This window comes from Pantherophis guttatus, chromosome 1 (assembly GCF_059756535.1).
Source record: "Pantherophis guttatus breed Tessera chromosome 1, ASM5975653v1, whole genome shotgun sequence".
In the NCBI taxonomy this organism is placed as follows: domain Eukaryota; kingdom Metazoa; phylum Chordata; class Lepidosauria; order Squamata; family Colubridae; genus Pantherophis; species Pantherophis guttatus.
In genome coordinates, this window is record NC_142063.1 from 157,508,456 (window position 1) to 157,531,699 (window position 23,244).

General features: G+C 40.7%; 2 protein-coding genes across 4 annotated transcripts in view; both read right to left on the bottom strand.

Annotated features, from left to right (window-relative positions):
- SESTD1 (SEC14 and spectrin domain containing 1) overlaps nucleotides 1–858 on the bottom strand; it is a 101,919-nt gene extending 101,061 nt beyond the window's left edge. Inside the window, exon 1 of the mRNA XM_087882060.1 lies at nucleotides 681–858. The gene's annotated coding sequence lies outside the window, so the exon portion shown is untranslated. The remainder of the gene's footprint in view (nucleotides 1–680) is intronic.
- Nucleotides 859–17,389: 16,531 nt separating this feature from the next.
- ZNF385B (zinc finger protein 385B) overlaps nucleotides 17,390–23,244 on the bottom strand; it is a 267,317-nt gene continuing 261,462 nt past the window's right edge. For all 3 annotated transcript variants that reach the window (XM_034428666.3, XM_034428674.3, XM_034428691.3), the window contains one exon: nucleotides 17,390–22,309. In XM_034428666.3, coding sequence (XP_034284557.1) covers nucleotides 22,088–22,309 — 222 coding nt within the window. In that variant the 3' untranslated portion in view covers nucleotides 17,390–22,087. The remainder of the gene's footprint in view (nucleotides 22,310–23,244) is intronic.

Consider the following 23,244-nt stretch of genomic DNA (forward strand, 5'->3'; position numbering starts at 1 on the left):
GTTCAGGTTTCAGATATGACTCAAATTCTCTCTCTTTAGACCAAATGGATCTGAACAGCTGCTGTGGGAGCTTTCATAAGTCTCAGACCCAGTGTTTATAACCCGCCCAAATCTATAGAATTTGGGCAGCATACATTCTTCTCCTTCTCTATCCAAATATGAGAAGGGGGGGGTCAAGCAACAAAACCAAAACTATAATAGGAAACAGTACCCCACCACCACTAAGAAGGCACCACAAAGCAATCATCTCAGATTGACAAACATGCTTAGTGGAATTGTTTTAACAGCCTTCCAAAATGCTCTGGTGGAATTAGCTACAGGAAAGTCCTGGGGCAAAAAAAGGACTACAAGTGAAACATTTAATCCAGACTCCTCACATTTTCCTCGTTGGGAGGGGAGAATTCAGAGCAGGGATGTTTTTAACCAGGTGGGCAGATTCAATCTTGGCAAAGTGATGCCTGATGCAATTTGATCCTAGTTGGCTCCAGCCGGTTCCCTGCAGCTTCCTGATCCTCTGGAAAAAAACAACAACTCACAAAGAGCCAGACACCTTAACCACTTTAAGCCTACCAAAATAGGCTTCTTCAGAAGGAAACACATTCGTGATTAAAAAAATGAAAAATTACAAAAGAAATTCTCAGAGTTACTCTAAAAGCCCCGCCAACATTATCCCCTCCTACCTTTTTATTTTTCTCACACGATCTCCTTACAGGTTTCCTAATCTCTCATTGGCATGAAGAGCAAAAGTACCAGCATCCTCTCAATGTTGGCCACACTTTCTGGCTACTGTCCCGGGGAGCTCTTTGGCAAGAGGCTTTGAACAAGTTCTGCACGTTTTTGGCTTTAAATAGAAATCCTTTCTATGCAAAAAAAAAAAAAAAAAAAAAAAAAGCCATTTGGTGGGGAAAGAGAGAGAGAGAGTGGCATGTAACATTCAAAGGAAGACGGGGACATTCTTTATAGCAGCAGAAACCAAAACAATAGAGCAAAAAGACCGGTGGGACCTCAATCAATTTTATAGTGTAAACTGCCCGCCTCTAGTTGGCACCTCCAAATTTCATTACTTGTATAAGCTGGTACACAACCCTCTGAAAGTGCTACCTTGAAATGATCCCTACAAAACGCGCTGTGGTGGTTGTTCAAAATAGACACTCTTTGCCGGCCCTCATCTGCAGCCGAGCATAAATTTTAATAAGCAAGCCACATCAAAGAAATCTCACCTAGTATTATAGAGTTGGAATGAACTTTGGAGGCCTTTTGTGCCAACCTTTGCTCAGGATAGAGAGCCTCATGCCATTCCAGAAAAATAGTTTGTCCCTAAAAACTACCAGCAATGATTCTAGGAGGCAGGTTCTTCCACTGCTTTCACGGTCAGGAAATGCCTTGTTATTCTCATTGTGGCTTTCACCCAAGGAGATCTTGTAATAACTTGGAGGTTTCGGAGGTTGACAGCCAGGAGTGGGATTCAAAAATTTTAGCAACCGGTTCTCTGCCCGGTTGCTGGGTGGACGTGGCCATGGCGGGTATGGTCTACTTGGCCTCCTGCACCACAGGGTGAGGGAGTTTTTGCCTTCCCTAAGCTCCGGAGGCTTTCCTCGAGCCTCCGGGAGGGCAAAAGTGGCCTCTCTCAGGCTCTGGAGGCCCTCCAGAGGCCGGAAACAGGCCCATTTCCAGACTTCCAGAACTTCTGGGAGGCCTGTTTTTCACCCTCCCAGAGCCTCTGTGTGGGCCCTGCTCTTACCTGGCTTCCAAAATGGGCTGCGTGGAGACTCCTGGGAGGGGAGGGGTGCGGTGGGTAGGGCCAGCCAATCCTTGCAACTACTGGTTTGGCAAACCAGATGTGAAATTAGCATCCGGTTCACCTGAAGCGGTCCGAACCGAACCGCTGAATCCCACCCTTGTTGACAGCCATGGTGAATAACTCCACACCTCTTGAGACACAGCTGCTGGACCAACATAGAGCAGGTTAGTTCCAGGCTGCTTAGGGCAATTCCCTGATTTTGCTGGGTTCCTCTCCATGTTCCCAGCATTTGGGATCCTTCTTTTTAGAACAGTTTCTTCAAGCTCTTCCATCTTGATATACTTATTTGCCACAAAGGAAGGCAATCCTGAATGTATGATCCTCTGTCTCTACCCACTCCAAAGATCAGTCAGAATAACATGATTTGCTTCTATTAAAGTTATCCTTAGTAAATCTACCATTGTAAAAGTTAAATTATTTTGAGGGAAAAAAATTCCTTTCAGATATCTACTTTATTTCATTTCTTCCGGTGGGAAGCTGATTTTTGCAGTTGCATGGAATACTTGATGGCTGGCTTATTTCTAGATAGGACTGACGAAGCGGAGAGGGCAAGAATCTTTCCGAAATCTCACAGAACCAGCTTACTCAGAGAATCAATCCTTCATGATTCATAGTCATGAATTAGAATGGGCTGAGTACAGTGGTGGGTTGCCCCCGGTTCGCACCGGTTCTATAGAACAGGTAATAAAACTGGTGGGAGGCTCCGCCCACCGACCCCGACGTCACTGTGAATGCTGCTGCGAACCAGTAGTAAAGGTAAGTATGAGGACCCAGATTGTTAGGGGGCAATATGCTCTTTAGTATACTGTCTTTGGTGTAAGTCGCCCAGAGTCCTCGGAGAGTGGGCGGCATAGAAATATGACTAATTAATTAATTAATTAATTAATTAATTAAATAAAACAGAACTCACCCCTGATTGAGTAAGTACACATTACCAGGAGTTGGTGCAATCCCTGGGAATTACCTATTTGGTTAAATCCAAGGAGTACTTCCAACTTCTCATTTCTGAATCTAAAGTGCAGCTGCTGCTCTGGGCAGTGTAGCTAGAGGAAGCTCCCCTGAGGGTAATAAATTGAAGAGGCATTTAGAAGCACCTCGTTCAGAATGCATTGCGCTGTTCTACACTGCAGTCTGAAACTGACTCCTGACTCCTGATCGGAGGATTCTCCTCCCTTCTTCATCCTCTCCAGCCAGGCAGGGAAAGCAAGCACCAATTGCTTTCCTTTCCCATGGGCAGATCTTTGAGGATCTAGAGGAAAAAGGTAGCCTTTTGTATGAGCCTCCTTTTATCTGATTTACCTTTTAGTTGATGCATTCTCCAGCAAACCAGGGGGAAAAAAAGGAAGATATGGCCACAGTTTTATCACAAAGTTGGATTTAGAAGAAGCAGGATAGAAGAAGTTGCAACACTTTTGAACTTGGCTGTTAAGAGTCCTGAAAAGAAACTAAAGAAACCTTAGAAGACCGACATCCCTGGAAAGTTCAGTGATGCTGGGGAAAATGGAAGGAAAGAGGAGGAGGAGGAGGAGGAGGAGGAGGAGGAGGAGGAGGAGGAGGAGGAGGAGGAGGAGGAGGAGGAGGAGGAGGAGGAGGAGACGGGGAAGGGGAAGGGGAAGGGGAAGGGGAAGGGGGAGAGGGAGAGGGAGAGGGGGGAGAAGAAGAAGAAGAAGAAGAAGAAGAAGAAGAAGAAGAAGAAGAAGAAGAAGAAGAAGAAGAAGAAGAAGAAGAAGAAGAAGAAGAAGAAGAAGAAGAAGAAGAAGAAGAGGAAGAAGAAGAAGACATAGACATCCAAGTGGATGGATTCAGCTACAGCAATGCTGGGTATACTTTAAGAAAACCTGAAGGACCAGGATGGGGAAAGATTCTCCTGGGGAAAATGTATCTATGTAAAGAGTCGACACTGACTTGATCATACAGTATACAATCAATTAATCAATCAATCTGCATTACAAAATACTGATTTTTGCCACTACTCAAATTGAAGCTTTATAGTTAACTTTCAATATAAAAGAGCCAGCTTGGTATACAACCAACCCTGGTTGTAGGAGCAGGGAAACCTGAATTCTAATTTTCTCTCTTCTTTTATTTCTGGCAAGTAGAAATATATTCTTGAAAAAGGTAACAGCAATCAGTTTCTTCCCAGTGCCGCAAAGAAAATTGTATAGATCTATGCATGAAATTGTCAGGAATTACTGGTAAGATTGAAGCCAAGATATCTCTACTCCCAACTCAATATAGATTTGCAAGAACTATAATAGCAACTGTATGTGACAAGTATTGTATATCAGTGGTGACATTCAAATTTTTTTTACTACAGGTTCTGTGGGCATGACTTGGTGGGCGTGGCTTGGTGGGCATGGCAGGGGAAGGATACTGCAAAATCTCCATTCTCACCCCACTCCAGGGGAAGGATACTGCAAAACTCCCATTCCCTCCCCACTCCTTGGGGAAGGATATTGCAAAATCTCCATTTCCACCCCACTCTGGGGCCTGCCAGAGGTGATATTTGCCGGTTCTCTAAACTACTCAAAATTTCTGCTGCCGGTTCTCCAGAACCTGTCAGAACCTGCTGGATTTCACCCCTGTTGTATATCATGTTATATATCAAATTATACAGAATAGTTAAATTTCAATGTTATTATTTTATATTTTAAGAAGACAGTTTACGAGTAATTTAGAAAAAGAAATGACTCCTGGTATCTGTCCCCATGTTTTCTCTGTTGCTGTTCTTGGATCAGAACAGCTGTTTCTCTAAGATTCTCTAGAATAAACAAAATCAATTGCTACTCATATAACCTTGTTGGTTTTGGACAAAGCAGTAGCCCATAAAGCTTGCGACAAAATTACAGTCTTTGCCTGCAAGAAAATATTCTCCCATTAGTCCTAAAGTTTTATCTAATCAGCACAGATGATTTGCTTATCCAACGTTCAAGAGTAACTAAGCAAATTGGGCATCAACATATGAATGGGGATGACCCAAAAGAAATAAAATGCAAGGCACATTGGTGCCAATAAATTAAATTAATTGGGTTTATGTAATTGGTGTAATTTGGGGGAGGGACATTAAATTAAACTCCTTATTTTCATTCTTGTGCTAATCTTTACAGCCCCAAGGAAACAAAAAGCTGGAACTGACGTCGCCTTTTCCCAGGGTGGTGGGAGGAGAAGGCATGTTAAGGATGGATTTGTAGCTGCCTGTTTGGGAAAATAGAGTTTGCTCAGCCTGGTTTAGCCTGTTTGGTGTTATGGAGTTGGCGGGGTGGGGAATGAAGTTTTCCAGAATATTACAATGTTGTTCTAGGGGGAAAATATAAAGACAAGTCTCTTGGCCTATTATTCCCAAGTAAATCCATACTCCATTTTTGATCAATAACTGATGCTTGTCCCCTTTTTAAGGTATTATACAGTTTCTTGCAATAACTAACTGAAATGTAAATAAGGTTTTTTTAAAAATGGAAAGGATTTCTATATATCTTCAAAATGTCACTAGTATTGAAGAAAATTAGCACCTACCCCTCCTGGAAGAATAAAATATTTTGGGAAATATTAAGAAGGCAGAATATTGTATTTCCCTGGATGAGAAAAGGAGAAATAGGTTTTTAAAGACAAAGAGCAGTTCCCTTCCCCCAGCAGATATTTGGTGCACATTAAGACTGGGCCAGCCTATCTACAAAACAAAAGACCTCAGCTCCAGGGTGATGGGCTTAAGACATGACCCTCCAGGACATAATAGGATTATCTAGCTCACTACATGGCACAACCAAGCCCCTTCATTACATCACCCAGCAAGGTTCAACCAAACTCGATTCAGACAAACATGACCCCACATGGGAATCTGCAGCCAATAGGATACATGCCCTTGCCACAGGAACAGGAAGCTCAAGGTCAAAGCCCAAAGAGGGTATAAATAACTCTCACTCTCAACTCCATGTGGTCAGCTACCCAGGACTTCAAACCCATGTGGTCCTGTTCACCATTAAACCATCCTTCCAAGCAGCCTCCATGTTTCCAGTGTCTTTCTCCCCACTTGGAATTGAACCCAGATGGACATTTCTTCCAACAGTATGAAGACATTCACTAATACTCTTACCCATGTTTAAACTCAACTATGACTTATTAATTTCATTTGGATATGTACATGACACATTGAACCATAAACTAATCACAGGCGATTGATTTAAATCTAAAATATGGTTGGCAGCTTTGTGTTAAATATAATGTGACAGCATAGCCAGTAGAATGAATCCAGGCTTGGCTTGCACTCAAGAGTTGGGGTGCACAAATGAATCAATATGAATTCTTAATTTTAAGATGAGCTATGGCATATTTTTTAAAAAAAAAATTGAAAAAGTGGTATAAAAGCCAGTAATGTGGAAGCTTGGCAATGGCTGGTTTCACATGGCAACTAAGCCCAAAATGTATTCGGTTTAATGATAGCTTCTTGTTATAATGTATCCAATCATTCTGACCAACAAACATTCATTTAAAAAAAAAAATGATGGCCTTGTCATGACTTAGGAACCTCATTGCTATTTGAAAATATATAATTGGTGACAATAAAATCTTATATTATGGAACAATGAAGTGTAGATAAGCAAGGAGAAGGGAATTACGTATGATTTTTTGGAAACCAGGTGCCCATCTTTTATGTGCCCGTCAATATATAATATATTTTCATATTCTCCACATATGGTTTATTGGGTAGACCTATAGAGGAACTAAATCAGCACTGCACACTCAGTTATTATGCCCTTGAAACTGAATCATGCAAAGATGATTTATGTTGTACCTTAATAATTGTGCAATATTTCAATTTGGGAGAGATATACCGATCTCCTTTTCCATCAGTATCTGGCCACCATGACTCCTTTCTGCTTTATAGTTTTTCTCCTGATCCAAAGGCGTACAATGAGCAAGATCTGGGAATCTAGATTCTAGCGTGACCCCTAACAGTCCATGGGGATGCTCAGTATAAGTGGCAATTTCTGCCCAAAGAAACATTACTTACAAACACCCTAGCTGGTGTCGTGTGTGTGTGTGTGTGTGTGTGTGTGTGTGTGTGTGTGTGTGCATGACTGGGCAGCCTGTTCAGTGTTTTAGAGGTGAGTCAGTCCAGTCAGTGTGACTCAGTCTTTTGCCCTGGAGGATTCTTAGGAAGTCCATAAAGATGATGTTATTATTATGTGGACAGGGGGAGAAATTTAGCAGGCGAAGAAGTTATCAGTCACCGTTAGCAGATACTTATTGAAAACAAATGAAAACGGGAAGGCCTTTATGCTCCACTGAGAGTTATGCTGTCATCCAAAATGGGAGTAGAAAATGTAAGCTAACCAAGCTAGCCAATCAGCAGATGTTTTCTAAATTGGAAGAAAAGGTTATTTTCCCACAAGACAAAAAATGATCTTCTGCGATAACTCACCACTGAATCACAATGATTTAGGCCTGGGGCCGCAATTCAGTATCTCATATTTTTTAAAAAATATGATGCCACCTGAATAATGACATCGGAGCACATTTATTTCCCTGCTAACTTCTTGCCTCACTTTGTAAACTTTGTAAAACACAAAGACACATAATTTTGCATCTGACTGTTGGATAGACCCAGACCTTCTTAGCACCAGAGATGAAAAACGAATTTGTTTTGCAACTATGTGCTTTACTATGTCACTCGGTAATTTGGACAAGGATACAAAATTTAATGTTAAATCCTGTTGGGTTTATTCTGTCCTTTGTGGCAGAATTCACAATATAAGCCAGACTTAGCAATAGAAATGTGGGGCTCACTTGTGGCCATAAGTCAAGGACTACCTGTATACTTTTACTCAAATTTATATGGTCCAACACATATATATTTAAGTAAAGAATCACAAGGCTCCCAAACCTAGCTTGGAAGGGCCATCTTGGCATTGGCTGCCGGAAGAATGGGGTGCTGTTAATTCTTTGGAACAGAGTTTGTTGCATATTCCTACAGCATATTTTGCTTTCACATAAGTGATAAAAAACCAAACTGTTTGATAACAAAAAAAATAAAATAAAATAAATCATATGTTTAATCCAAACTTCTCAACATTGGCATCTATATGGTCTGAACTGGTATCAGGCTCTCCTAGTTAAAGACAAACAGCAGGATACACCAAAGGACCATATCACAGGGGACAGCTTCAAATCCAAAGCCTCCAACACTCTCCCACAATGTCACTGGTCTTATAGTCACAAAAACATAAGATGTCCCAAAGGTGCTTTCTTCAAGAGGCAACTGGACTTTCTGGTTTTTCTTTGAAGATGTTTTGCTTCTCATCCAAAAAGCTTCTTCAGCTCTGACTGGATGGTGGGGAATGGAAGGATTTATACTCCTTGCAGACAGCTGGTCATTTGCATTCTTTTTACAGAGTTCTACACCAATTTGCACCACTCAGGTGACCCTGATGATAGAGATAAACCTCCAGGTGGCCTCAACAACTCTGTAAAAAGAATGCAAATGATCAGCTGTCTGCAAGGAGTATAAATCCTTCCATTCCCCACCATCCAGTCAGAGCTGAAGAAACTTCTTGGATGACAAGTGAAACAACTTCAAAGAAATAACAGAAAGTCCAGTTGCCTCTTGAAAAAAGCACCTTTGGGATAACCATGACCTGGATGACTGAGAATATCCACAGACATAAGCATAAGATAGTGTCTGTCTAAAGAACTTCGAGCTAATCAGTATAGAAGCAAGGTCAAACAACTGAATACAGGTCACACATCAAATGCAACAGCAGGTCAATGAAAATGGTGAAAGTTGATACAACACTAGGAGATCATCCAAAGACTGAACACCTAAGCAAGAGTAGCAGGCTACAATCCTGTTGCACTCTACAGCTTTCTTGGACTGGAGAAAGTCAAGGAGGTGAACTGCTATCAGCATCTTTACTTCAGAGAAATCCATTCTGCTACTGATTTTCTGTAGAGGTTGATCTCAATCAGCACAGGACTTGCTTTGCTCTTTGCTCTGAGATTTCACCCAACCACAAATACATTAGAACCATGATGGCGAACCTATGGCACGTGTGCCACATGGAGCCATATCTGTGGGTACGCGAGCATTGCCCTAGTTCAGCTGCAGCATGCATGTGTACGCCAGCCAGCTGATTTTTGGGCCTTTTGGGCCCACCAGAAATCAGGAAATGGGCAGTGGTGGGGAGGTGGGGAAGGCCGTTTTTGCCCTCCCAGGCTCCTAGAAAGCCTGGAGCCTGGGGAGGGCAAAAAAACAGGCCTACTGTGCCCACCGGGCCATTGTGTGCCAAAAGCGGGGGGAGTGCAGGGAGGGGTCATGTGTGCATGCACGGGGGGCGGGCACATTTAATTATGGGTGTCGGCATGCATGCGCTCAACCCCCCCGCACTCCCCCCTGCTTTTGGCACGCAATGGCAAAAAGGTTAACCATCACTGCATTAGAACAAGCTCATACAGATCAGATTACTAGGTCCAGTTCTATTCCCCGTGTTAGGAGTGGGAAGGTTCACCTGTCTTCACCCAACCTTAGAGGAGAAAACACAATCCTCAAAGCCAAAGGAAAAGCAGTAGTTGTCTACCTCTTATTTCAAAAGCTCATCTGAGAAAAGAAATTCACCTTCCCGATTGGCTCCTTGGCATTTGATTTTCTTGGGCTTCGATTTTCTCTGTCCTTTATCTAGATGAACAGGTCAGTTAATTTCCCTTTAAACCTTTCAGTGTCAAAGTGAAATAGAATTTCCATTTTCAGTACTGCTGTGAACAAGAAAGACAGGGTCCAGATACAAAATAGCCCAAATTCAAGATCAGACCAGTTCTTAAGATTCACCAAGAAGCTTGATAAACACATTGCAATAGCATTGGTTTCTTCCTAAGTGAAAGTTCTTATGCATCTATCTCTGTAGCTTTCGCCCAGCTGTTAATCATGGCTAATCATGATCGGAAGAATTACTTGGGAATAAGGGCTTGCTTTTGAGTAAGCCCCGGACTTGTGAGGGCCATTCCATGCAACTAAGAATTCCTGCAACTTTTGTTCTAAGTAATATACGTTCAGTCAGGATTCCACCTCTGGCTCAGACTCACTAGTCAGGATCCCGAGCATTGCATGGAGTGTTCTGAGACTGCTTACTCTGAAGGTTCTTTTCTCTAGAACAGGGGTGTCAAATTTGTGTCATCACGGCGTCGCCACATCATTTATTGCGACTTTTTCCCCCTTCGCTAAACCAGGTGTGGACTTGGCCAGCGTGGGATACATCTGGCTCACAGGCTGTGAGTTTGAGACCCCTGCTCTGGAAGGATATGGCATCTGGCGGCTTCTGAGAGATGGTGCTTTTTGAAGGCACTCCAAATAAGCAGCAGCAGAATCCCAAGGGCCATGTCTTTCATTCAGTCTCTCCCACAGTGGAAAGGCAGAAAAAGTCCCAGGGAGACTCTATCCACATCAGAAAATGAAGGTGACTGAATGACATGGGTGAAAGAAAGGGCTTTGGGTAAAGCATGAAATCCCACGGCCAAAAACATTCACATACTTGTCCTATATTATATGTAGCAGCTGTCAGGGTTCCAACCGATGCCCTACTTAAATCATGAACCTCAAGTCAAGCTTCAAAAGAAATCCAGTTATTTATTAGGAGCGCCATGTTGGCACGAACCAAGTGAAGCCAACTGATGTTACTTAGTTCGTGCCTTGGCTCTGACACTGTTTCCCTCTCTCCCCCCCCTAAGTTATTCATCAGTCATATTCCCCAATGAATCAATTTCATGGGTTGTAAAAGTCCCTCCCTCCAGCCACTGTGGGTCTCCGTGGAGATGGCCTTGACGTTGCGAGCTGGAATGTGCTTTGTTTTGACTGAAGTGCAATCTCCTTGCTGCAAACCAACTTGTTTCGCGAGTTGACAGCAGCCTTATAAACCTATTTAGATCTTTGGGTTAAAGATTCCTATATGCTTATGTATATAGGAGTTGGGGGGTTATTAGTTTTGTACTGGGGTTTTATCCTTGTAAGCTGCCTGGAGTCACTGAAAGTGAGTTGGGTGGCCATATAAATTTTCTTAATCAATCAATAAAAATATTCTAGGATTGCTATGATCCATAGTATACATCTCTGCTATTTTTCATGGGGGATAGTTTATACCTCATTGGAACTGCACGTCTGGGTGACACAGAAACAACCAAAAGACGAACCGATTGCTATTAATTTCAAAAAGCATTCAATTTATGCAAAATAAATAGACAAAAAAAATATTGGGAACTTGTTGATCAATTGATATATTCTTGTGGTAAGAAACTGGCGCCAGAGAGTCTCTGCTTTTACAATAATATGTTCAAATGAACAAGAAAAATGTAAGCACTAACTGTAGACTCAGCTATAATAAGCTCCATATATATTGATCCTGAATGGCTAATGTTGCATATACAGTAGCTGATTCAGCCTTTTGAGTAAAATCAAATATTTGTGGGAGATTTTTTATTTTATTTTAATGTAAGTTCTTTCTTTAGTAATCTCGCTGCCAACACAGTTCTTCAATTTGCAAATGTCATGTTCTTTGCAGCAGTCATTCACTAGCTTGGCCATTTCCCCAAATGGAGGAGACAGCCAAGAACAAAGGCTACGAATCATTTTAGCTTCTAATATGATTGAACAGTCTCATATTCAATGTGCAGTGCAGTAATCAGTAACTAAGACTGGAGGATCCGGTCTACTGGAAAAGGCAGGTTTGGGAAGGTGGGAGTGGTACAATCATGGCGACAGCTGCTTGTTTCCTAGGCAACTCCCTTGAACTCGTTGCATCTCCCATATCCATCTCATCAGATTCCAGGGACAGAACAGACAGGACCCAGCCTATTATGAACCACTGACAATTGAATGATTGTATGGCCAAAGAATGAAACAGATGTAACAATGAAAACAAATGTAAGCATATGGAGATATATGAGGGACATGTGAGCATGCATATGGGGAAAATAATTGGACAAAGGGTTAAGAATCAGGATACAGGCGGTAATATGTAGGAAAAGGAGATTAGTGCAGGGAGTAGAGCTTGAATGGTAAATTTCTTTTTTTTTTAAATAAAGGGCATAAGCAAGTACTTGATGATATTTCTGCTTATGACCCAGCATCTGTACAAACTTTGCATGCAGCTAATTATCTAGGTACATAAAACATCTAGATTTTATGATGGTTAGTTTGAATAAGGTGTTGTGTAAACTTCAACTTGTAACATGCTTTGCCTTTGGCCATGCTGGTTAAAGTTGCTAGTAGTTACCGTATTTTTCAGAGTATAAAATGCACTTTTTCCCCCCAAAAAAGAGGGTGAAAATCGGGGTGCGTCTTATACTCCAAATGTAGCCCCGCCCAGCTTCTCAAACGGAGGTTTCAGAGGATGAAAAAAACATCAGAAACAAAGCTTCAGAAAAGAAGCCCCCAAACAGAGCTTCAGAGGCTTTTTTTCTGAAGCTCTGTTTCGGAGGCTTTCAGAAGCAGAAAAGAAAGTTTTTCTGAAACGGAGTTTCAGAAGTTTCAGAGGCAGAAAAAAAAAGCAAAAAAAAAGCAAGGCACAGAACTCACAACCAAGGTGCTAAAATTCACCTCTGGGAACAGCTGATTGGGGGTATTCCAGGAGGCCGATCTACCTGCCAATCAGCTTTTTTCTTATTTTCCTCCCCAAAAACTAAGGTGCATCTTATACTCCGAAAAATACGGTATGTAGTTCAACAATGAGAAACACTTAGAACAGGGGTGGGGAGCAATGGCCCTTTTATGAGTTGTGGACTTCAATTCAAGCAGGCTGGCTCAGGAATTCTGGGAGTTGAAGCCCACAAGTCATAAAAGGGCCATTGCTCCCCACCCCTGATTTAGAGGATCACCGGTTCCCCAATCTGGCTTCAAATCAAGTCTAATCCCATTAGCACATCCAACTCTAACCAACAGAGGGCATCATCTATTACTCAATAGGTCTACAGCTGGATAGGATTTAAGATTCCAGACATGAACCAGAGGTCACCTTGTCTTTAAGTTAATAAATACCCTTCCCACACAATCTAATGTTTCCGCCTTGTACATATTTGTTTCTCGGTATGTACATTTCATATTTGAAGCCCAGTGATTCCCATTCCTGTATCTCATTATTTCCGCGGGACAGATCATTATTACACAATGGTCAGATCAATTGTTGTTTAAGTGTTTCAGGGGAAATGACGAAGTGCTTACAAATTAAAAATGCCATATTTATATTACTTGAAATAAAAGTATTTGAAAGAAGTTTTGGGATGAATACGAAATCTAGCCTTCCCCACCTGTCATTGCAGCAATAATCCAGTGAAGGACAAGAGGGAACACATGATATGATTGGGCATAGATAGCAAATTGGAAAATATAACTCCCTCTCCCCCCATCTCATTAGTCTATTTGTTTTCCTCTTTAGCATTTATTACACATACAGACACAGAGACACACAATGAATGAGTGTTTAGCTGGCTTGATCCGATAAGAAGTGTAGAAATAGGTTTTCAAGTATCAAATGATTCTTTGTATACAGAATGGATCCATTATAAATAATATAGTTGAATTGCCCCCCCCCCCCCCGGTTTGATTTTGTTTTTCTTCCATGGCCTGAGAATGCAACAGAATTTACATGGCTACATTAGGAATAAACAATTAGATTAAATACAAGCTTAAAGACAAAACATGGTCCACTGGAGAAGGAAATGGCAACCCACTCCAATTTCCTTGCCAAGAAAACCTCATGGACAGTATCAAAATGGTGCTGGAGAAGACAATTGAGGGTCCTTTGGACTGCAAGGAGATCAAATCAGTCAATCCTAAGGGAAATCAATCCTGATTGTTCTTTGGAAGGACAGATTTTGAAGCTCAACGTTCAAATACTTTGGCCATCTAATAAGAAGAGAGGACTCATTGGAAACGACCCTGATGTTGGGAAAGATTGAAGGTGAAAAGAGAAGAGGATGGTGGAGGATGAGATGGTTAGATAGTGTCACTGAGGCAATGAACATGAATTTGGACAAACTCCAGAAGACAGTGGAGGACAGGGAAGCCTGGCATACTGTGGCCTATGAGATCGGGAAGAGCTGGACACAACCCAGTGACTGAGCAACAGCAAAACCTAGAGCCAGTTTGGTCTAGTAGTTAAGGCACCAGACTAGAAAGCAGGAGACGATGAGTTCAAGTCCTGCCTCAGTCAGGAAAACCAGGTTGGTGACTTTGAGCCAGTCTGTCTTTCTCATCCCAACCCACCTCACAAGGTTGTTGTTTAGGGGAAAATAAGAGGATGTTTTCCACCTTGAGTTATTTTTAATAAAAGTGGGATACAAACACACACGTAACTAGTCTTCCATCCATCCATCCATCTTTTTTCTTTTCTTTTCTGAAGAAATAGTCATTTACATTTACCACTATTAAATTGTTAGAGTTCATGGACATTTTCATTCTGTAAATTCCTAAACATAATCTTAAAACAATTGCAAGTTCAATATCACCTATATGTAACATTGATGGTTATCTTTCCCTCTCCAGAAAATTTTTTTGAAACCTTCTCTGCTTTTCTCTATTCCATGTAAGACATTTTCATTGTTGTAAAAATGCTTTAATATTTGTATGAGCTGTTGAATCAGTTCACCCCTTCTTGTTAAGAAAATCCAGGATCCATTACAACTATTTCCTCCTAACTTCAACTTTAGCTGCTCTAAGTTTATACACCTGTGTATCCTAACTGGGACTCAAGATGGCTTCCAATTGGAAGTGATAATATGAATCATTTTACTGATCTGCCACAGGAAGATCAGGAAAGCCACACAAAATTTCCATCTTCATATTTTTGAGTGCATCCAGTTATTGATTCCCTGAGTCCTGCTTTGGACTTACTACATAGTGTTTAGACTGCTTTTCTTGCAGGCTGTTTGTAACATTATCACATTCATTAGTTCAAAATGTCTTTAAAAAATGGTATCACGGTGTAATCGATCAATCAATCAATCCATTAATGACAAAGTAAACTTCTCTACCAGTTCACATTCTTTTTATGTCCATATTATGTAACAAGATAGTTATGGCTCTCAATTCCGTTTCTCAATTGAATCTGACCATTTATATTACTTAGTGTTGATTCTGTTTCACCTTTCTAAAGAAGTAATGATAGACACAGCAAGAGGGACTAGACATACAAAATGTATGATAACCTCAAATATTTAGATCAAAAGTAGAGATTGATGAATAGGGACGTGGTGGCTCAGTGGCTAAGATGCTGAGCTTGTCAATCGAAAGGTCGGCAGTTCAGCAGTTCGAATCCCTAGCACTGCATAACAGGGTGAGCTCCCATTACTTGTCCCAGCTTCTGCCAACCTAGCAGTTCGAAAGCACGTAAAAAAAGCAAGTGGAAAAACAGGGACCACCTTTGATGGGAAGGTAACAGCGTTCCGTGCACCTTTGGCATTTAGTCATGCCAGCCACATGATCACAGAGACATCTTCGGACAGCGCTGGCTTTTCGGCTTTGAAATGGAGATGAGCACCACCCCCTAGAGTCGGGAACTACTAGCACATAGAATATTTCATGTCAACAGCCCATCCAAATACATTTTGTGTAGTGAGTTGGTCCAACTAACCCCAACTAGGGAAACTAATCCACACAACTGAGTCTCAATTGATAATATATCCAAAGTCTCTTTGGTATCAGCATGACAAAGATTGATAAATCACCATTAGTTCCCTACCATTTGTAGGGAATTGGGACAATCACACAACCATTTGAACCTTGTGGAATGGAGTTTCTCATCCTCTTTTTTGCTTCACAGTTCTCAATAACTTTTGCAAAGCCAAATCCCAAGAACTGAAGAAATGGTGATTGCCACTGAAAGAGTAATCCTATGTACATTAAAACTGTCCTGTATAGTAGACTCTGAATTGAAAAAAAAATATCATTATTATGACTATATAGTTAGCTCAACACAAAGGTACAGAAATTCTCTCAGGGTATCTGATAAGAAGAAAAATAGCATCAACACATCTATAAATCAGAACTGAATAATCTTGGTTTCCCTTAATTCTTTGTGCATCACCTATCCTGTTCTGGACTCCAAAGAGTTTGGACCAACATACATGTGGAAATGATGAATCGTCCCATTTTATCTTCACCACAATCTTCTAAAATGTGTTAGGATGAAAGACAGAGGATTGTGAAAAGCAAACAGCTTGAAAACTTGACAAACGTTTAAAACCCCCTCCAAATCTGTGAAATTAAATAATGAATAAATACAATAAATAAAGGATGCTGTCAAGTTACAGGTTCACTATTGTATGAAAACCAATGCTGGCTTCTTCTCTCTTACAAAAAATATTTTGGAGAGGCAAAATCCAGTTTTTGACATCCTCTATATCTGATGACATCTGGAAGGATGCAAGCATTGCTTTTGACCTAAATCCTTGGCAAATGCTTTAAATTCCTTTTATCTGATTAATGAAAATAGTTATTTAGTCAAGTACAAACCACTGCACTTTAACAAACTGGAAATGGTCAGTTTATTCTTTTAAAAAATAAAAAGATGGAAGCATGTTTTTCTATGCAGAAAACCTATTCTGTTTAAAGGAACATAGAGAACACCTTACTGAACTACAGCAGATTTCCTCCATTGTTCTTTTACTACTACTACTACTACTTCCCTCCTCAGTTTATCATCATCATCATAACTTGATACATAGTAAGCTACACTAGAAATGGTCATTAAAAACAGGCTATGCATTTCAGACCAACTAAAGTCTTGCTGGGTCACCGCAAAGAACACCAGAAATGTACATCAAGAGTATATATTCTCAACAGGGTCCCCCAAGATGTACAGGCCATCCGAGTTGCTCCGCAGAAGCAAGCAGGCACCAAACAGGATTGCAGTGATATACGAAGATGTTGTAGGCAGTTGTTCACTTCAATAATAACACCTAAGGCCATGATGGCGAACCTATGGCACGCATACCAGAGGTGGCGCGCAGAGCCCTCTCTGCTGGCATGTGCGCCATCGCCCCAGGTCAGATCTCCGTGGTGTTTTTTTCGTGAGCTTCTGTTTCCCTGCAAATGACGAAACAGAAGCTCACGAAAGAAAAAGATCTTATCTCTTGCTGTGCTGCTGGTGTTGGGATGTCCCGCCTCCCGTTGGCCAGATGGTCTTTGGGTCTCTGCTGGGCATGCATGCATGTCTGCGCGCCAGAGGTGGGATTCATTTACCTTCCCTACTGGTTCACAAATTTGAGCACATGCATGTGCTTGCTTCGCTCGCGTGCACCACCTCTGCACATGGCTTTACGTCTGGGCAGATGGGCAGAGCCTCCTGCAGTCACCGCTACCAGTTCGCATGATCCAGACAGAACCGGCTGAATACCACCACGGACGCACACACCTTTCAGTTTGGGCATGCGCGCATGGGCAGTTTGGGTATTCGGTGTCTAAACGGTTCGCCATCACTGATCTAAGGCATCAATCCACACTGTGTAGTAGAAGGCAATGACAAATTCGTCCAGCTAAGCTTGAGGTAAAAGTTATTTCAATATTAAAGACACTGGAAACATGCAAACATAATCAGGAAAATATTTAAGTACATAACAACTTAATTATTTATTTGCATAAGAAATACGGAGTTGTAAGCTTTCAAACATTTTTATCTCGCTTTGTTGTAATAAGAGATAAACATTCAAGCTGTTGTTTTGTCAAAGCAATGTAATATTTTCCTGCACCCACATATCACCATCCCATTTGAATTTCATTTTTGGACAGCTTTCCTTCTATTTCAGCTGTGTTTGGGAGGTTTCCTAAATGTCCTTCTTAAAAAAAAAATTCTATCTCTCTCACATATTTTACAGAAAAGCGGAAAAAAAGACTTATGACAATTGAGCCCAAAATTTCCATTATTATAGCAAGACAAGTTGTTAAGTGAGTTTTGCCCCATTTTACAACCCTTCTTCTTGCCATGGCTGCTAAGCGAATCACTGCAGTTGTTAAATTACTAACACGGTTGTTAAGCGGGTCTGGCTTCCCCATTGACTTTGCTTGTCAGAAGGTCGCAAAAGATGATTACATGTCCCAAGGACATTGCAACATTATAAAAACATGCCAGTTGCCATGCATCCAAATTTTGATTATGTTACCGTAGGAATGCTGCAATGGTCATTCAGTATGAAAAATTGTCATTTTTTTTCAATGCTGTTGTATCTTCGAACAATTACTACACAAATGTTTGTAAGCCAAGGTCTACCTGTAGTTCTCAATGACCCCGGTATAATGATATTGAAACTCATAATAACACCACAGAGTTCCCTGAACTGGCATTAAATAACATTTTCAGAAGGATTTTTATTTTAAAAAACCAACTACAGTGGGAGCCCAAATATTATTCTGTTACAGCTATAGACGAAGGAAACACTGCAGATAATCAACAATGCCATCATTGCTGCAACACATTTCTGAGTCAGAAACCTGTGATTATAATAAGCATCACTTTATTTCCTGTCTGTCTATTCCTGAACAGGTTCTTGGACTAAACATCTCTGCATCTGGTGATCCTGACAAAAATTAGGATCTCCTAATGAGAGAAGGTGTTAGAGGTGTCCATGGGGAAGAGAGGTTTCCAGAAAATCAAGGTGGAAGACAAAACCCAGCTCCTTTTTACATATGATGATGCGCAATACATATAAAGAGGGTGGGGTTTTGTCCATGCAGTTACAACTACCACAAATCAGGCTCATGTTTACATATAGAGATTAAATCCCAACAACAAATGGGATGATAGGTACCTGGAAATGTCAGTTTTGTGTTGTGTTGTGCAGGAATTAAAGCCGCCACAAAGAAAATAAGTGTGTGTTCATAATATTACATTCTTTCCAATGTAGTAACATTCCTGCTGGTACCTAATATAGTAAAGGTATGAGGAGCTGTGTGTAAACAACAGGGTAGCAACCAGTAGCAAGGTCTGTTCCTGAGAAATGAATGGCTTTAAAGTTTTGGCAATTATTAAGTCAATGTATGTCAGAACTGGCTCTTAAGACTACTCAGACTTTCTAGAATCGAAATATAATTAAAACTATTGGAATAAACATGGAGACATTTGAATTATTAGCACCTGAACCTAAGAGTTAGAGTGAAGAACAAAACTTTATTTTTATGATGTAATGTAGGTGGATAATATGCTATCCTTTGCCCCCATTTTGGGTCTTTCACCTGCAAACTTCACCAATGGAAAGGCCTAAGCAGGAGCCATAAGTATTTGGATGTATTGATCAATATATTGTTCTGCTATGCATATTATCTAATAGAGGATGTGTTTCTCTTTTTCTATTGCATGTCTGATAAGGGACATCTACAGACCCCAAGCAGAAAATTTTACTGAAGGGAGAACAAAATAGACACTTATCAGTGCAGTTTAACTTGCTCCAAAACTAGAGGCAAGTGTTCATTCAGAGTTTTCAAATTATTAGGACTAGATAGGTCTCTATGATGAAACTAGAAAGGCCCTTTCATTTATCTTATTTAGACACCACACTTCTAGACTCTGTATTACGACATTGTCTTTTTCTACAGCCCCCTGTATATAATGTGATTTAGGGATTTCTAAACACACACATAGATAAAAAGGAAGACTTGACTGCAAAATTTAATTTCAGTAACAACACACAGATGTTATTTATGGAACTTTTTTCCAGGGAAATGAAGCATGGCTTGAAAAGACAATTGCACCTGAATTACATTGCAACAAACTGTAGTTCTCGGTTTACAACATCAATTGAGACTGGAATTGCTGTCACTAACGGACATTGTCATAAAGCACAATGTCACGTGACTGCACAACTTATCAATACCAATTGTGGCAGTCTCAGTTGCTGCATTAAGCAAGGACCTCATGTAACTAAGTCTTCCTGCTGGCTTCTCCATCGACTCTGCTTGAGGAAAGCCAGCAGAGAACATTGGAAATCAGGATCACATGACTTGCTACAACATCATAATTGTGAGCCAGGTATTGAGTGCCTTAATTGTGATCATGTGACTATGTGGGCACTGTGAAGCCACAACTCACTCCTTCGGCATTGTCATAAGTTTGAATGGTCGCTAAGTGAGTGGTCATAACCCTAACCTAGAACCACTTGTAATATAATCAAACCCTTTATAAACAGAGTGATAAAATTTCTTGATTGCATTTTGGTGGGGTTAAGTTTCTGTGTTTAGTAAAAATATACTCTGAGAACTGTTGTTACCTTTTTTGCCTAATAGTATTGCTCCCATCTTGAAAAATGGCTATCATATTTCACATTGTTAGTTATTATGCTCAGATATCAGAACTGTCATGGCTATTCCAGAGTCTGTACAATCAGAAAATTCTGATTGGAACAGTCTGATTTCATGTGGGATTTGATGCCAAATTTTAAATTTAGGAATCCATGCCTCAGTTACCATTGGAAATTGACAAAACTTTTCCCTTCCCATTTGAGAAAATAGGATGATTCCCCCCCCAGATTTAATAATCAAAGCCAAATACAGTCACACATCAGACAAATAGATTTAGGTTTATGTATCTTTCAATTCGATACTATAACAGGAAATTGGAAAAGTGGTCTGCCAGAAATCATGTTAATATTTAATATTAATCATTACGTTCAGAGGCAGTAGAGCTCTGATTACCAGAAGCAGGGGAACAGCAAAAGATGCTTAGCCCAGAAATATTCAGTAATCAACTGAAGAGATAAAATGATGGACTCTGAGATGCTTTTTTTAAATAACCCCTTAAAGTATGTATACAGTACTATAGATTTCTGTTTCTTAAAAAACAGCACACCATGATACTAAGCTTCTTAGAGTGATATGCAAAGTATCTATTATGTATTCATAACTTTAGTCATTCATTACCCATGAAAATTTAATCAAGTGATTGTACAGTTTTATGTAAGTGAGCTATACCATGATTCAGTTATCAAAGTTTTAAAAATAAATTCTGTGTAATGCCATTTTACTAGTACAGAGCTCATTTAAGAGTGTCACATGAATTTTTTTCTCATTAATAAATTATATTATTATTTTCCCACGGTATTTTATTAAAATGTACTTTTAAAAATATAAATATATTTTCTTTACAGATTGCAAGCAAAGATGCTTTCGGAGAATACCCTCATTTTCCCAAGCAAGACATACAGTATGTCCTCAGTGCCCAAATTATGTTGATAAAATGGTGTGGGGAGAAAAAGCAGACTGGAAGGCTAAAATAATAATATTCATCAACAGAACAAACAATTTGTTTTATAAATATTTTATCTCCTGTACATTATTGCATTGGGAGCCACAACTGTATGCAGCCATCATTCTATAGGAAAGAAGTTCAGAAATGCAAACCAAATTGAGATATGTATATACATGAGTGTGAAGGGATATGTATGAATAATAAATATGTCAGCTCATTATCTGATTGAACAATGTGCACAATCTCTTTAGTAAACATATAAATGATGAAATGTCTTTGAAGTGGATGTTTAGCAACGAGGCAGGGGGGAGAATAACTGAATGCAAAATAAATAAAATAAAAATTGTAAACAAGTCATCATCTTATTTATGGGATATATGGCTTTGTTACTTCTGAGTCCTTCTAAATAAAATGATAAATTAAAGACATTAAATTTTCAAACAGAAAAATTCAAGGCTGAGCTGTGCTTCTAAATATTTGCACTGCCACCAAAATGATTTGAAATCAAGCGAGAGATAAATCCGCAGCGTTACACAAGATGTACTCATACTAACTAAGGCCTAAACAAGACACGTATTAAAGGAATGGGAGTACATTAGGTAATAAGAAGTTGCAATCCAGTACTGAAATGTTTTCAGCAAACTAATTCCTTCATCTAGCTTTTGTGGCACACCAGAATCTACTCACCAGGATATGAACAAGTTGGCTTCCAGAGACCCATGTATACAATTCTGGTTTTTCAAGTCATACAGGAAAATATTCCACATTCCTTGTTTACAAATCATAATGTCTAGTTAAAACAGATCGATGAACCTTTGATATATTTTGTGCACAATATGTTTTTGTCTTTGTAAAGCAGATATCTGAACTTTATTTAACACTCCCCCCAAAATGGATTCTAGATTGCAATTCCTGCCAGTGAGTTTTTGTAACTTATTTTCTAAGGATGGAATCAAGCACGAGATCTTAAAAACACAAATCTTATAAAAAAAGGGGGGGAGGGGGAATCTTGCTCTCGTCTTCTTTTGTCCTTGTTCCACATGGCCAAAGTTATGCCTTGCTTATTCCCAATTCAGTAGGGAGCAAAGAGGATAGATGCTGGAGTAGCTCGGAGAGGCCCATGTCCTGCCCTTAGGAGAGCTGTGGGTATTGCAGAAGCCTGGAAGAGAGCAGCGGACGGTCGTGGTGGGAGAGTCAGAGCTGTGGATACTGCCGCAGCGGCGGCAGCCAGAGGAGAAGAGAGAAAGGCAGGTGCCAAAGGCTTAAGAAGATCTTTTTGGAAGGCCAGCTTTGCCTATGGAAAGAGGGGAAAGAAATACTGCTGTGAAATGGTTGATTCCCCCCCCCCAAATGTATGGAGCTTGTTCAAAAGGTCTCCTGACAAAGTTTTTAATTTCCTGCTCTTGTCCCTGCACCTTTCCTTTCTCAATTTCAGCACAGGAGGCTAAAAGCAGCTGCAGTATTTCCTATCCCTTCTAGTGTCATATTTAGCTGCTGGCGTTATCAGCACAGCTTCCTGGACGAGGTTTGGGTTTTGCTGCATTCCATTAATTCAAGATAGGGAGTCTTATGTTATATAATTGTTAAAATGGCAATGAGAACAAGGTTAACCACAGAGAGAAGTATACCCTGAGCACTTGGGAAAAGATTCTACTATTCCAGGGATGGCTAAACTTTTTGCTATCACTTGCCAGGAGGGGGGCTGCACACGCGTGCCCACACCCATAATTCTATGTGCCCCCCGCGCATGCATGCACAACTCCTCCCTGCTCCTGGCACGTGGTAGCCCGGTAGGCCTATTTTTCTCTCTCACCTGGCTCCAGAGCCTTTCTAGGAGTCTGGGGAGGGCGAAAACTGCCTTCCCCACCCTCCCGGAGGTCCTCCAGAGGCTGAAAATGGCCCGTTTGTGAACTTCCAGTCCCATGGGCCATTTCTGGCCTCTGGAGGTCAGGGGGTGGGGGTGGGGAAGGCCATTTTCACTCTCCCCAGACTCCTAGAAAGGTTTTGGAGCCAGGTGAGAGAGAAAAATGGGCCTTCCCCAGCCCCCCAGGCCTTCCAGAGGCAGGAAACAGCCTGTTTCCCTACTTCTGGTGGGCCGAGAAGGCCCAAAAATCAGCTGAGGTTGCGTGCCCACTGATATGGCTACGTATGCCACCTGTGGCACACATCCCATAGGTTTGTCATCACGGTACTATTCCAATAAAGCACAGTCAGTTCCTCAGACAAAAC